A 15,312-nucleotide genomic window follows, 5' to 3' on the forward strand; every position below is an offset into this window, starting at 1 on the left:
ATTATTAAATAAATTATAATGAAATATGTTTAAATCGAAATTGATTAACACTAGCTTTAGTGCGAACAGTAGAAGTCGTTGGAAAAAATTTTGTTTTTAACAATTGGCATTTTGTGATAAAATTTTACCTTAAATTATCTTTATGGACTTTTTTGCCATTTATTAGGACAGTTGTACCCAAATCTTTTTGAACTGTATTTTGAACGTACACCTTATTTAACTTATTCCCTAAACGTTTATTGCGGCGAACATATACTTTTTCACCTTCTTGAAATATTTTCTGATTGTTACTTCCTTTTTTAACGATATTATCTTGGGCAGTAATAAGTGCTGCTTTAACTAAGTCAAGGTGATCTTTGGTGAAATCATTAATAATATCAATTGGTTTTGAATTTACAGTCGAATGTATGGAATTGTTATATTTATATGTTGCAAGTAAGATTACTTCTTTAATATCTGTTATATTTTGTTCGGCTTTTATGCATCGAGCGATTTCTGTTAGCGTTGAATGCACTCTTTCGATCTGGCCATTACTTTTACTGTGTAAGGGTGGTATGAAAAATTTTTCAATATTGAAATGATATTTTAACATATTAGATATTGTATTCGAATGAAGAGATTTTTCATTATCGGACACGATTGTTTTGGTTTTTTTGAATTTATTCAATATTATTAATAAAGCCGTTTTAATATCAGTCGTTGATCTGGTTTCAATGGGAATCGTAATTGCAAATTTGGAAAATTTATCTATGCAGGTAAAGAAGTGAAATTTCTCAACAGAGAAAATATCTACGTGGAGGATTTCACCGGGATATTCTGGAATTGGTGTTTGGCCTATATCAGTTTTTATTGGGTGTCTATTATATTTATTTTCCAGGCATGTTTTACAGTTTGTAGCTATTGTTAATAAAGTTTTTTTTATATCTGGGAAAAAATATTCAGATATCAATTGTTTATAGTTTTCTTGGATTGAGCGATGGGCTCTGTTGTGCTCCATAGTAGCAGTTTCGATTTGGTCTTCCTTTTTTGTTAGGTCTATTACCAATTTCTCTGTGTGGATGAATCTTACACCTGGGAAGTTTGACAGGAGTAACGACTGGACTCTTGCTAAGGTTTCGAGATCGCAACAGATTCCGTTTAATACATTTGGGTTAACTTTTTCGCGGATTGTTTGTAGAAGATATTCCGCAGTTTTAAAGTGTATGGTGTGTCTAAGGAGTTTTTGGAAAAAAAGTTTGGTGGACTTGCTGTTAACCTCGGATGGTAACAGCACCAATTGGGCTCTAAATTGATTGACAGGGTTTTTGATTGATTTAATTGTATGAGAAAGGGAAATTTCACTATGAACTGTGTCATCTGTGTCGTCAAGGTTATGAATATATTGACGCGAAAGTACATCAGCTACTTTGTTGTCTTTTCCGGGCTTATAAAAATATTTCGGCGCGAATGAGTTTATGAATGCAGTCCATCTTTTGATTTTGGAATTTGGATTTTAATCCGACATGGCAAATGTGAGAGGTTGATGATCAGTGAAGATATGTATATTTTTAATACCGTATAGGTAATGCCTTAACTTTTGGAATGCCCAAACTATAGCTAAAAGTTCGCGTTCGTTTGTAGCATAATTCTCTTCAGCCTTAGACAGTGTACGAGATATCATCGTAATAGATTTGCCGTTTTGTGAAAGTACAGCTCCTAGGGCTACGGATGAGGCATCGGTTGTTATCTCAAATGGCTTAGAGTAGTCTGGGTGCTGAAGAAGGACGTCTTCCGAGGCCAGAATAGTTTTTAATTTATTGAAGGCCTTGACTGCTTCGTCATCAAAGGAGATGTTAACTTTTTTAGACTGTCGACTGCTAACGTGGCCATTATCGCGTCTTAAATATTTTGTGAGGGGTTTTGATATATGCGCATAGTCTTTTATAAACCTGCGGTAATAGCCGGAAAGACCCAAAAAGGACCGCAGCGATCTCAACGACTTTGGCTGTTGGTAATTAAGGATGGCATCTACTTTGCTAGGACATGTTTGGATTCCTCTGTGTGAGACTGTGAAACCCAAAAACTAGACTTCACTTTTAAAAAATTTTGATTTTTCTAACGATACCCGCATTCCCGCTTGTTCAATTTTTTTCAATATGGTATCGACATGCTTGTAATGAGAGCTTTCATCGGGTGAAAAAATGATGATATCATCAACGTAAACGTTACATATTTTCCCGATGTCATCGCGCAAAATGTCGTCAATTGTCCTTTGAAATATGCTCGGTGCATTTTTCAAACCAAAGGGCAAACGCTGAATGCAGTTTTGCACCTGTCTTTCTCTGAAAGAAAAATCTGGTGAAATCCAGACTTAAGGTCCAGTGTTGTAAATAGTTTTGACTTGCCCAGATTTGAAAGTATTACTGTAGTATCGGGAAGAAGATATTTGTCAGATGTAGTGTATTCATTTAGTTTCCGGAAATCGATAACCATTCTTAAATTTAGATTTCCGTCGTCGTCTAAACCTTTCTTTGAAACTACATGGACAGGGTAATTATAGGGTGAATAGGATTTTCTTATTATGCCGTCTTTAAGCAGAGATTCAATTTCATTGTTAACAAAATTTCCTACCGAGATTGGGTAAGGGTAGCTTCTTGAATAAATTGGCTTATCAGTTAAAGCAGGCATGCTTAACCAACGAACCGATATCATTTCGTTACGATAATTAACGTTAATAAACGAAACAAAGTCATTTCGTTTCGTTTATTAACGTTAAGAACGTCAAATTAACGAAGTGATTTTGCTTCGTTTTCTGCCATATCAAAACGAAATCAAATCGTTTATGTTGATTATTAATTTCAAACTATGCTGGCAAAGCTGATTGATGGCGGAGTCATTAAAGGTGAAGGCATTAGCCAAGCTGATTGCAACTTTTCTCATGAATTTTGACAGTACGAACATTTCTCAGAGTATTTTGACATTACCACCAACGAATTACACAAACAAATTACATGGAGTTCGTGTGTATGTCCGCTCGCTGTTAGCACCTTACTGGCTTCACCATGGCTATAGCATTGCCAGCACAATTCAAACTTTAAGTATCACGTTTTTGTTAACGTTTTTACCGTTAACGAAAGCTTTTCGTTTCGGTTAAAAACGAGATACAATTTATCTTGATAATTCCTTTATCGATAATATTTCGAAGTGTTTCAACGGAAACGGTGGAAATTTTTTGATAAACGATTAGCTTAACGTTAAGGTGCATCCCTGAGTTAAAGTGTCTATTGTTGCGATAACATTTGTGTTATATGGGAGAGCTCTATTGGGATTCGCAAACGCATTCAAATTACGCTGCTTCAATATTTTAATACTACAGGGTTCGTCAAGAGTTTTAGTTTGGGCCATGTTTACTTCTAGGCATTGAAAAAAGTTAAGTTTCTCTTTTCCGTTTTTGTGGAAAATGAGACCAACTTTATTGTTAATATTTGCCTCGATATCTTTTAACAAATCATACCCAATGATTCCATCAAAAGTATCTAATTGGGGAAGTATAAAAAATGTGGCAGTAGATCCCAGGATTTTTACTTTACATTTCTCAGACATTTTATTTACGCCATTAATAGATCTCAATTGAAAGGGATAATTTATTGGGGTTATACCTTTCAAGAAGTTATATCTTTTTATGTAATTTTTCGCTGTTCCCGTATCTACTAAAATTTTAAGAACTTGCCCATTTGGTAACGTTCGGGTAATGAAGGGCAAGTTGGACCTTAGCCTAAAAAATTGATCTCATCTGGTGATTGGGTGTCTCCTATTTCGGAGCAGTAGGGTTCATCCAGAAATGGGTCTTCATATTCGTCCAGTTCGGGAGAATATGGCTCGTTTCCCATAGCGTTGATACGCTGAAGTTTTTGGGCAGGAGCCTGAGTGGAGGTCCTATTAGTATAAGGTCTCTTACACTGTTGTTGTGGTTGGGCGAAGTTGTTGGCTTGTTACCGTTGCAAGGATGCCTAATTGGATATGTTATTAGCATAAGGTCTCCTATGCTGTTGTTGTGATGGGGCGAAAGTGTTGGCTTGTTGACGCGACCGCTGTTGATAAGAATTTTGATTATTTAAACTATTTCCCTGGTGGAATGCTCGTTGATGGTTGAATGGCTCGGAGTTATTAGTTCTTGTTTGAGGATTTTGCCTGAAACAAGAGGATCCCTGATCTATTTCCATCGGGACAGGATATTGTACTGAATTGTTTGATCGATTCGGTTGAGGCCAAGTGTTAGACAATGGAGCACTTTGATACAATTGTGGTAATCTTCCCGAGGCATATGTATGTGCGAACTCATATCGTTCACCATTATGTTGCAACTCTTGCGCTGCGGCAAGTGCACTGGGAAGGTCAGGTGGGTTTGCAGAAAAAAGGGTATCGGAAAGTGGGCGCTTGAGACCAGAAATAAAAACCCTTAAAGCATTTTCCCTTGCCTTTACATTAAATGCATGAGTGAGTTGCTCATTGCTGCTATAGGTCATTATATTTTTATTCAAAATCAATGTCAGTTGCCTATCAACTGCATCACAATATTCACTAATAGACATTTTACCCTGCCTCAAGGTGTTGAGTTGGTTCTCTAATATGTGGAGTGGTGTTTTATCCGCATATATGTTATGATAGCTTTAAAATTTAGTGGGGTGTTAAAGGCGCAAAGATTTTCATTAGCAGCTGAAGTTATTTTGTTGCGCAAAATACCCATGGCAATATAATAAGGGTCCGAGCCCTCAGTATAATAACTTATCGCGAATCTAGCTGCTTCTCTCCATGCTGGGTATTCAGAAATTTTCCCCTAAATTCCGGTAGAGACTTAACTAAATTAAGGTTCGTGTGGGTACTTTGCACACCTTGGACAATAGTTACGGGTCTGAGCACTTCTATTTGTTGGGGCAAAATACTTGAAATTCCCGTTTTAATTCTGCCATCTGTTCCCTAAAATTCTGTTCAACTACTTCTACTGTCGATTCTAATAAACTAGTCACTGCACTTCTATCCATTTTTAGTTTTTAGTTATTACAGTTTTTATTTTTAGAATCCAAAATATAAATCTTTTAGTTAATTTTTAATCGCCTAGTTACTCAAAATATTTTTCTGCAATACACTTAAAAAAATTATTTTTAAACATACATTTTTTCTTACATATGTACATATGCTGCTAGAATTTCTGGTTCTTTCCTCTCTCGTTCGATAAAGTTGGGTTTGGCCGCTTTCACATCCCATTGGTAGTTGAATATAGTTAATATTGCTTAGGTTTTCATCACTTGTATTTAATTTTCAAAATTTTGCTTTGTTTTTAGTTGTTTTTAACGCAAAGGTTTCTATTGCGTACACATTTATTTTTGTGTCGAACACTTAAGGATATTCGCAATTCGTTTTTCTTACGATCCTCTTAAAAGGAATTAAAATTTTCTTAACGAATTTTTTGCAGTCACAATTTAATTCCTTATTCTTTTACGACTTGTATCTTTAATTAAATTCTATTCAATTTATCGAATTCGAAAATAAAAATTTTAACTTCCATAAGGACATTTTTCAAATATGCTTCCGCACACATTCACAATTTAATCCTTTTATTCGAAAGGATATTTTTTAGCTAGTTATAGTTACAGTTAGTACAGTTAAGCGAGTCATATTGCTTATTCCAAATAAAACACAAACTTTATTTTATATTAGATAATCACTTTTATTTAATAAATTAAATTGGTTGTTTTGCAACCTTACTTTACTTCCAAAGAAGAACTGCCTTTGAAGGGCGATGACACCGCCTTAAATACCCTTGTGATCGGCGGTATTCACCTGTTGATGTTGTTGTGCAGAAAAAGGTCGTTATGATACTATTGCTAGCAACCTAGCAACAGAATTGTATTGCTTCGGACGTGCATCAGTCATATCAAGGCATAACCTGTTGTACCGCTGGCCTACCTACCAAGCTCGTCAACCAAACGTTACTTGCTATGCAGTGGGTGGTAAAGCAGGCAATGCTTATGTGCTGCATGCCCACCCTGCTGTTGCTAAGATAAGTGCAAGCGGCGATCACCCTTTGTTGTGATAATAAACGAGCTCACGCATATGATGTTGCTATGCTGATTATAAATAATATCATATCTGGTTTGTTAGGCAAAGGCAGGTAGCGGGTTGTGGGTTGCTGTTGGGCTGCGTACCCAACTCGTGCAATTGTTGTTGCTATGCTGTGAGGTCAGGCATTTAGGCAAGTTATGTTTCTAATGTAATTGGATTGTTGGTAAGCTGCATCAACTGACTATTGACGCTTTAGTTTTCTGTTGCCGGTATTGTCTATTTCTGCAGCAGCTTATATGCAAGGAAATGCCTTTGTTATGTAGGTGGTGGTATCATACCTTAACTTGCATACTGAAATTTCGCAGAACTAATTTCCTACGCAACAATTTCATAATTGTACATTAAGTTATGCACTTGGCAGTCCATACAAAGTTTAAGCGTTCCATAAAAAAATAGTGTTCTAACGACACCCCTTTACTGTACCGTGGCCAACGCGTGAGACTTTTCTATCGAATACCACAAGAATCTATAATTTTATGTTGTCAGTGACTTGTAGAGCTTGACTTTCGTATGCGGAGAAGGGACTTTACTTTTCAATTGCCTTCTTAGTCCAGTTCCCAGACAAAGTCCTAAACTATTTCGAAATTATCGCAAACAACACCAAAATGATTTCCAACACGAGATTTCGATGACTCTGATGACTTTTCAAAAGGAGCCTCTTTTAGCCGGCATAGCACAGCAAATAAGAGTTTGAAGGATTCGTGGATAGTGACGTTGGTACAATCCGGTGGAAGTCTCCACTGCTTTGGGATAAATTGGTTCATAAAAATTTACTTTCCGCGATATTTGTCGGCTATTGTTAAGAGGCTTGCGGCATGATTTAGCGGGGACGGAAAAAGTTGTCTCTACCAGTATCGAAGAGGTTTTATTTGTTAAGAGCCGTCACTCGCTACTTTGGCAAATTACTCGATGTTTTCTCAAGGTAGTCGGTATTTTTTTTGTCAGATTTATTTATAAACATGCCTTCTTTGCACAGTTGTGGTGCATTTGTGTTTATTTTAAAGATTGCATTAAATTAATTAATTAAGTATCTTTCCGAAAATCTCAACTAAGCAAAGGCACTACACCGCATAAATGTCTAAATCAAGGGTCCCCAAAAACTGTGGCTGTGTGAGTAAAACTAAAATCATACTATTTGGTAGTGGTTTAGTTGTTGATGAAAAATCAATGAGGTAGGACGTATGCACGCATGTTTGTTAACACACAAAAAATATGCCATACAAATACTACTTTATTGCTTAAGTCTAAGGAAAAAATTAAACAAAATGACGCATAATATTGCTAACATTAAGCCATGAAAACATTCTGCGCATGACCGTTTGTTTGTAAAATATCTTTTCGCAAATGCGAAAATAAACAATAAGCCTTATCCGATGTTGCTACTCTGCTTGTTCAGCGACAACTAAAGCCGAATAAAGACGAAAGAGAATAATAATACGTGTGAAGTAGCGCCAATAATTATTTCACTAAATGATGACCGCTGGTCTAAATTAACTAAAACTTCCTTGAGAAAAAATTCGGCATAAATTGGTTGCTTTGTTGTTGTCAAAGTAGCGTGTGACGGCTCTTCATAAAACTCTCGCCAGCATTGTAGACCAAAGAGGATAAATTATAATAAGAGCCACCAATTTGCTACGAGTGGCGAGTAACTCGCTGGAAATCAAAAAATGTATGCCGAATGTTTTCTATGAGGGAGTTTTTTAAATTTCTCACATTTATCCATGCGGTGTAGGCACCTTATGCAACTGTGATTTTTGGAAAGAGAAAATTAATTAATTAAATACAGTTGAAAAAATAAACTCAAATACTCCACGAAAATCTATATAAGACATTTTATGCACATCTCGCCAAAAAAAAAAAAAAAAAAAAAAAAAAAAAAACAGCGACTACCTCATAGAAAACATCGAGCAAATGGCTGCGAGTAGCAGACTGAGTCCTACTTACTGACTTATCCTCTTTGTGTAGACTAAGAGCTATAAAGCAACCAAATAAATAATATCTACTCTAAATTCTTTTAAAACTACAATTGCCAACGAAAAATATGCTTTCACACTTTGCAAATGAAATTATTTTTCCTTTATTAGTTTATTTATTATTTTTTTGGGGGATATAGATGCGGTGCGTTCTAGTAACAAGCACCATTAAAGTACAAACCCGACCATCTCGGGAACGACTTAATATGATCACATCGAAGCTTCCAGGATTCGCCACGGGCAGGTGAAATTGACAATTCAACGTTATCGTTGGTATGTGCATAGCATATTCATATATGCATTTTAAATAAAAAGTAATGACCAAGTATTTTTTTGTGTAACTTTTTATTTCTTTCAAACTTGTTTCTATTATATATAAATTCAACTTATGAAAACTTAACCTGAAGTAATAATAATCATTGAAAAAGGTAAACAAATTCAACCAATTTTACTTACTAAAACATAAATAAAAATGTAAATAGAGGTAGGGAATGGGAGGAAGCAAAAAAAAATCATGGAAAGGAGAAACACGTGAAAGAAAAGGTGATAGAACAAAGGACGAGATGATGAAATGAAAGTTTATAGAATATGAGAAAATGAAATGTTAGGAGTAAGGGAATTGAAATTAGGTTCAGAAATGAGAGAGGAAGTGAGGGAATTGAAGAGATTATAAAAAAGGAAATAAAATAGAGGGTTAAAGACAACTTATACCTACTTCCCTTTTTTCAGATTGAGTTGCAACTGTTGCAGCTCAATAGTTTTAATTTGCAAGTTGATATCTTTTTCTGCCATTTCAACTCGATGCTTCTCCTCTTTCATTGCTAAAATTTTCCGAGAAACATCAAGCTGTCGCTCACTTATTTCAAGCTTCCTTTCATCTATTTTAAGTTGCCTGTAATTAATTTGAAGCAGTCTGTCAAATGTTTCCCCCATAACTTTTTGGTGGTCTGCTGTCAACTTAATATTTTCTTCCAGCAGCGCAGCCTTGATATTAGTTCTTCTCGGTGTTGCAACCTTCGACACTGGACGTGTCCAAATCGAAGCAGGGAGGTTCGAACAGGAACTACTTGCAATCGAGTTTGCTTCACTACTCCTGCTTGAAGTTGAAGCCCTTGATGCAGGTCTTGAAGCAACTGTAACTGGTACCGATCTTGAACTACTATATGTTTGAATAATAGTGTTTCCTGAAATAGATGCATCAAGACCAGCTGCTTCAACAATAAGCTCCTCAGCTGCAGTTAAATTCCTCTCCTTGTTTAATGACAGCTTCCTTTTGGTTTTGTATTTTAGATCGGCGTATACCTAGCAGAAACTAATTAGTTTCATGTTATACCACATATATACATATAAATACCTACTTTTTTCCACAGTTTTGCTTTTTTTGTTGGTGGTCCCTCGGCATTTAGCTGCTTGCTAAGCTCTTTCCAAAGTTTGTGGGCAGTAGACCTTCCCTGAGCACAATTCGGCATTGAGCTTTTGGCCAAGTCCGTGTGCGCACTCATGAACTGTGCCATTATGCCCTTCTGCTTCGGGTTTAATTTATTACAGTTTGTCCTTAAAATATAAAATGTCATTAAAAGTTACACAAATTACAAACATATGTTTTCGTTATTCTTACATTTTTTATTTTTTATTTTTCAATCTTTTAAAATTCTGCGCATTTAAGTTATGTATAACAGTCGTATAAGTTAAATGGGTTTATAATATATGATAGCAAACAAATCTCTGTTTATTTTGCATGAATTATTGTTATTATATAAACAAGTAGTACGACCACTTATGTTATAATCCAAAAACCATGTTTTACGTGACGAGTTATACGATTACGGATGTTACGATTCCATAGCAGGCTTTAGTTTTAGTATTTTTTAGCGATTCAGAACACGAAACACCCACTTTTGTATCAAGAAGCCGTTTTGGAGGATTTTCACCATTCTCACACAAATGATAGATATGAAACTGTCCAACGTAAAAATGATAATGAATAGAAAAATTGATTTCGAGTCGTAAATCATGAGATCGGCTGAAAATTAGCAGCATCGGCTTACTCATAATAATGCGAGCTCACAATCTAAGACGATAGAATTAATATTTTCCTACCCGACTATGATGAGGTTCAAATGTCAATATTCAGATGCGGAATATGGTCGGTCGAATGCATTCTGGGGATTTTAATCATGTTTCTTTGGTATAATCCGAAAGGAAGTCAAAATATAAAATTCGAGCGCAGGACACGAACACAGAACGTGCTCAACCGTTTCTTCCTGCAGCTCACACTTCCTACACTTGCTGTTACTGACGAGGCCTAACTTATGAGCATGTGACGCCAGAAGGCAGTGTCCAGTTATTATGCCCCTCGTGAGCTCTAACTCCTCTTTCTTCAGAGTATGAACCACTTTATGAGTCTAATATCGTAAGATTTGCACATGATCGTAGAAATTTTGCAGCCCGCGCTTCTGTCCACGCCTTTTCTGCTTGATGGATCATATGCAACTCCCAAACGAATTGGAACGTTTAACGTCGGTCACCCATTACCTTAATATTGTGGTGAATATTAGCATCAGTATGCTGTTAGTAAGCAATCACAACAACAAAACGTACAAGGCATCGAAGAGATATCTCATGCACACAGATGTAGTCATCAGCCGAAGTATATACTATAGTTACTCACACATACACACGCATATGGCAATAAGAAAAGAATAAACTACAAACATGCATGTATATGGCTGGTAACCAAGCATGAGATACAACTGTTCTCGGACAGATTTTCGCGAAATGACTAGAACTTGGGAGAAATGGATGAACGAGAAAACCGAGAGTATAAAAGCAGCGAAAGCTGAGGAATAAGTAATCAGTTAGATTTAAACACGTTTTTGTGAAGTACGTGATATTGAAAAATAATTGTACTACTCCCAAAGTAGACTAAATAAATACCATATCGCAATACTGAATATTGGAGTTATTTATTCGACAGTTCAGCGATACGAACGTAAGCAGAAGGTGCATAATAACCAGGATTTCCCTCAATTCGTTACAATTGGTGTCAGAAGAGGAATTGTTGAATAAATTCCGAAGATTTCGAAAACAAGGACATGGCAAAGTTGAGTGAATTGAAAATCCAGCAACTGAAGGAGTTGGAGAGCCGTGAATTGAATACAACCGACAATAAATCCGAACTTCAGGCACGACTACGAGAGTTTATGGAATCGGAAGGAATCGACGCTGATGAAAACACTTTTCATCCTGATGTGGAAGAGTCGGCGACTAAAATGGAGGAGAAGATAGAGACTCCGAATACATTGGCAAGTGTAGACACTAACGCTATACTAGCAGTGCTGTCGTCACAAATATCAACAGATATTTCAGCACAGCTCTTTAAAATTCGCTACAGTATGTATGTATGTTTACATGCATTTTCATTTCATGTCAGAGACGTAAAGCTACAGAAAATCACCAACGACGGATAGCAATAGAAATTGTCAAACTTGCGGTAGGTAATTCACAATACAACCTACTTGAAGGCGGTGTTTTCGTTAAAATTAAAAAAAAAATCTATGAAAACGTTAAAAGATAGTTAAATTGTGGTTAATACATCAAAATAAAATTTTTCTAGAGTTGGAATTGACCAACTTCATATTTCCCCAATGGTGAATTGCCTACCCGCGATTTCATGGTTTACCGTTTCCTACTATTCGTTCTGTTTGCGGTTCTCTTACTTTTATTTAAAATACATATATTGCATGTGCGAAAAGTAGTAGAGACAAAGCAGCACACAACTCTAGTCGGCCACATTCACCACTCAGTGCAGCAAGATGTGATAACGACCACTGTCTTAATTAATTAACAACTTCTTGTACATTTTTTATACAGCTAATCCGTTAAGAATTTTCAATTTAACTCTCTAAAACTCCAATAAGTGTCCTTAAATTACGTCAAAAATGGTGTCAAAGTTTGTGGTGCGGTGAAAATCTTCTCTAGAATTATGTTACGATGGTCTTCTCTACACGCATCTTTGCGAAAATTTCTCAACGCATTTAGTTTACAATGTGGGCATAGAATATGTATATGCGGGGGTGCCCGGCTACAACCGAGCACTACAGGGATCTTTTGACACATAATCTTCTCTTAAATGATTGCTAAAGGCAAAGTTTAATATACATATGCCCTCCTACTACCTTCAGTCGATTATGCTACAATTTCCAAGGAGCTGCATAGGCACCCAGAGAGTGCTCCTGTTAAGTCTTTTCAAGAGCTGGATCAGAGGCCGATCAATCCTAGTCATATTTATGATGGGACTGTATACATTAATAGCTCCTTGCCTAGATTATGAGATAATCACCCCTATTCTGCATTTCGATTACGCTCCCGTTCTGCGCTCCGCTTTAATCGAAATTGGGTATTCTGCATTACGACGGAACTGTAACGAGAAGAGGAAGGGCAAATGATTTTTCGAAATCAGCTGTTTGTACGGAATGTGTGAACATTGGAACGAAATAAATTAAAGAAAATTTGTGAAAAACACTGAAAAACGTTTATATTGTAACGAATTTGCTGCAAATCCTCTTATTTGCAATCCTCTGCTAAGTTCGAATCACTAAACTGTTGAATAAATAACTCCAATATTGAATAATGGAAAAATGGCCTTTATTACAGCACTTCAAAATAACACTTATACTTTGCTACTCGCTGGCTTAATAACCAAACTGATTGATAACTTAAATTAAACTCTACTACTGGCCGCCAGATCGCGTGCTTAATCAATAACTGATTGAGTGCTCAACTCAAACTGAATTACAGCGCCTCTACATCTGTCGCTTTTATACTCTTTGATTTTAACATTAGCATTTTCTAGAATTCACTAGCATTATCCATGAGCTCTCAAACTTCTCAGCTGTAACTACAATTGTACAATTTTATAGTTTTTCTCATTGCATACTTATAGGAATATCTCAGATATATGCATGTGTTAGTGCATTGACTCTCCGCTGCTCGTATACGTACATGGTACATATAAGTAGACGCAGTTATTGTTTCGTTTATGTAGATACATAATGATTGAATTATTGATGTGCATTCACGTCACTACTTAGCATCGGCTTAGAGACGGCAGCACTTCTTAATTTTGCTAATATTCGTGACACTGCCCTCCACCTAAGTCTGATCGTCCCGATCAGACAAATCTCTCGATCTAAATGCTGCTAGCATCGCCAAATGTACCACTCTTCTACTCCGTTGTTTCTCAATGCTTTGTATGCTGTAGATGGTATCACTGATCTTCTTCACAACCTTGTACGGGCCTTCCCAACTGCACCGAAATTTGGATGGAAGACCTTTCCTCCGGTGAGGGTTGTATAACAGTACCAAATCTCCCGCCAAGAAACTTTTCGAATTATTGTTCTCATGGTACCTGTGTTTCCTCGTACCACTCAATACCCTGGTTCGTTCCTTCACACTCTGTTGTTTGGCCGATGAACTACTTCGTAGAGCTTGCGCTGGACGGATTTGCTTTGCATAATCAGTATCGTTCCCACGTTTCCCCACAGTAGTGCGCTCTGGCTTGAAACTACCCTCGCATTCTTTCTCGGAAATTCGTTGCTTCGTTTTCCTGCGTCTTTTAGGTTTTGTCAATGCCAGTGTTTCTCTCGCAGGTACTTTTGATTTCGCTTTATTTGGCCCATGCTCGATCTACTTTCCTTGACTTTCGTGGTCTCTGCCGAATCTCCTCCACCTGCACTCGCTTACTGCTGAACCCTTTTTCCAATCTGAAGTTAAGTGGCACATCTTGGTTCTCATAATGCATCACCCTTCTCTGCATATCGATCTTGATGTCATGGTCAACCAAGAAATCCACTCCCAATATAACTTCATCAACAATCTCCGCCACAACGAATTTGTGTAAAACCATGACCTTCCCAATTAAGACTTCACATACCACTTCTCCCTGGACTTGGTTATACTCGCCAGTAATCGTACGCAATCTTGCTTCAGGTAATGGCTTTACTTTCCTGTTGACCAAATCAGATCGGATCAAGGAATGAGATGCGCCCATATCTACAGTCAGTACACGCTCCTTGCCATCCACATTTCCTTTGATGGTAAGACTGCTCGATTTCTTCCAGTTTGCGAGATAGGTATCACACGACATTCAATAGCTGGGGCAAGTTCTTGATCTTTACATTTGACTCGCTCTTGTTTATCTCCTCCAGCTTTGCGTTTACGACCACCCAAGTTGGAACTACCATGACCGGTGCTGCAAAGACGTGCAATGTGACTTGGGTTACCGCACTTGAAACACTTCATAACTCCGGCATTGTTTTGCTGTAATCCCTTTAGTACTTCCAAAATTATATCTACCCACTCTGGCCTTTCTACTTCCACACGATGAGCTTTGTATGCTGGTTTACTCAATAATAACGCCGTTTCCTGAGTCAATGTATGGGATACCGTTTCAGAAAATGTTTGCTTTGGGTTCGCGTATGTGGCTCGCTTCGTTTCGACGTCCCGTATGCCATTTGTAAAGCTCTGAATCTTCACTCTTTCCGTGTATTCCACGGGTGCATCCGCATTTGCAAGATAAGCCAATCTTTCAATGTCCGAAGCAAACTCCTGCAAAGTCTCGTTAGTTTTTTGGTAGCGGTTTTGCAATTCTATTTGAAATATCTGTTTCCTGTGTTCGCTTCCGTATCGCCGTTCTACAGCAGCCATTAATGCGTCATAACTGTTCCGTTCGTACTCTGGAATAGTCTGTAAGATTTCGGCAGCTGGCCCTTTCAATGCTACGAAGAGTGCGGCAACTTTATCTTCCACATTCCAGTTGTTCACTGCTGCGGTCTTCTCAAACTGTAGCTTAAAGACCTGGAAAGGAACAGAACCGTCAAAGGATGGTGTTTTTACCTTTGGATTACTCGCTGAAACTGCTGGACGATTTAGTTGTAACTGCTCGATACGTCCTCTCAAAGCATCCACCTCGGCCTCGATTTTATCCTGTCGACCACTGAAGCCTTCATGAAACTGGGTTAGTTTTTCTTCCATATGCGCTTCCAGTTTAGATGATATACGGACTTCCTGCTCTTCTAGTTGTGTGGAGATCTGAGATGATATCTGTGCTGACATTTCCGAAATACGCGTTTCTTGTGCTTCAATCTTTGATGTTATACGTGTGTCTTGGGATTCCATCTGTGATGACATATACGTTTTCTGTTCTTCTAGTTGAGATGACATATACGTTTTCTGT

The 15,312-nt window shown here is 37.3% G+C and overlaps 1 protein-coding gene across 3 annotated transcripts in view; it reads right to left on the reverse strand.

The window, feature by feature from the left end:
• The window catches only part of LOC137253334 (uncharacterized), a 135,495-nt gene that overhangs the window by 18,909 nt on the left and 101,274 nt on the right, over positions 1 to 15,312 (reverse strand). Inside the window, exons 3-4 of one of the 3 annotated variants that reach the window (XM_067790078.1) lie at positions 9,434 to 9,629; positions 8,489 to 9,377 (exon numbers count right to left, since the gene is read on the reverse strand). The exons of the other annotated variants lie outside the window; for them this stretch is intronic. Coding sequence (XP_067646179.1) covers positions 8,787 to 9,377; positions 9,434 to 9,629 — 787 coding nt within the window. The 3' untranslated portion in view covers positions 8,489 to 8,786. Of the gene's footprint in view, positions 1 to 8,488; positions 9,378 to 9,433; positions 9,630 to 15,312 lie in introns of those variants that run through there. 3 annotated transcript variants of the gene reach the window in all.

This window comes from Eurosta solidaginis, chromosome 5, assembly GCF_040869045.1.
Source record: "Eurosta solidaginis isolate ZX-2024a chromosome 5, ASM4086904v1, whole genome shotgun sequence".
Classification (NCBI taxonomy): Eukaryota; Metazoa; Arthropoda; class Insecta; order Diptera; family Tephritidae; genus Eurosta; species Eurosta solidaginis.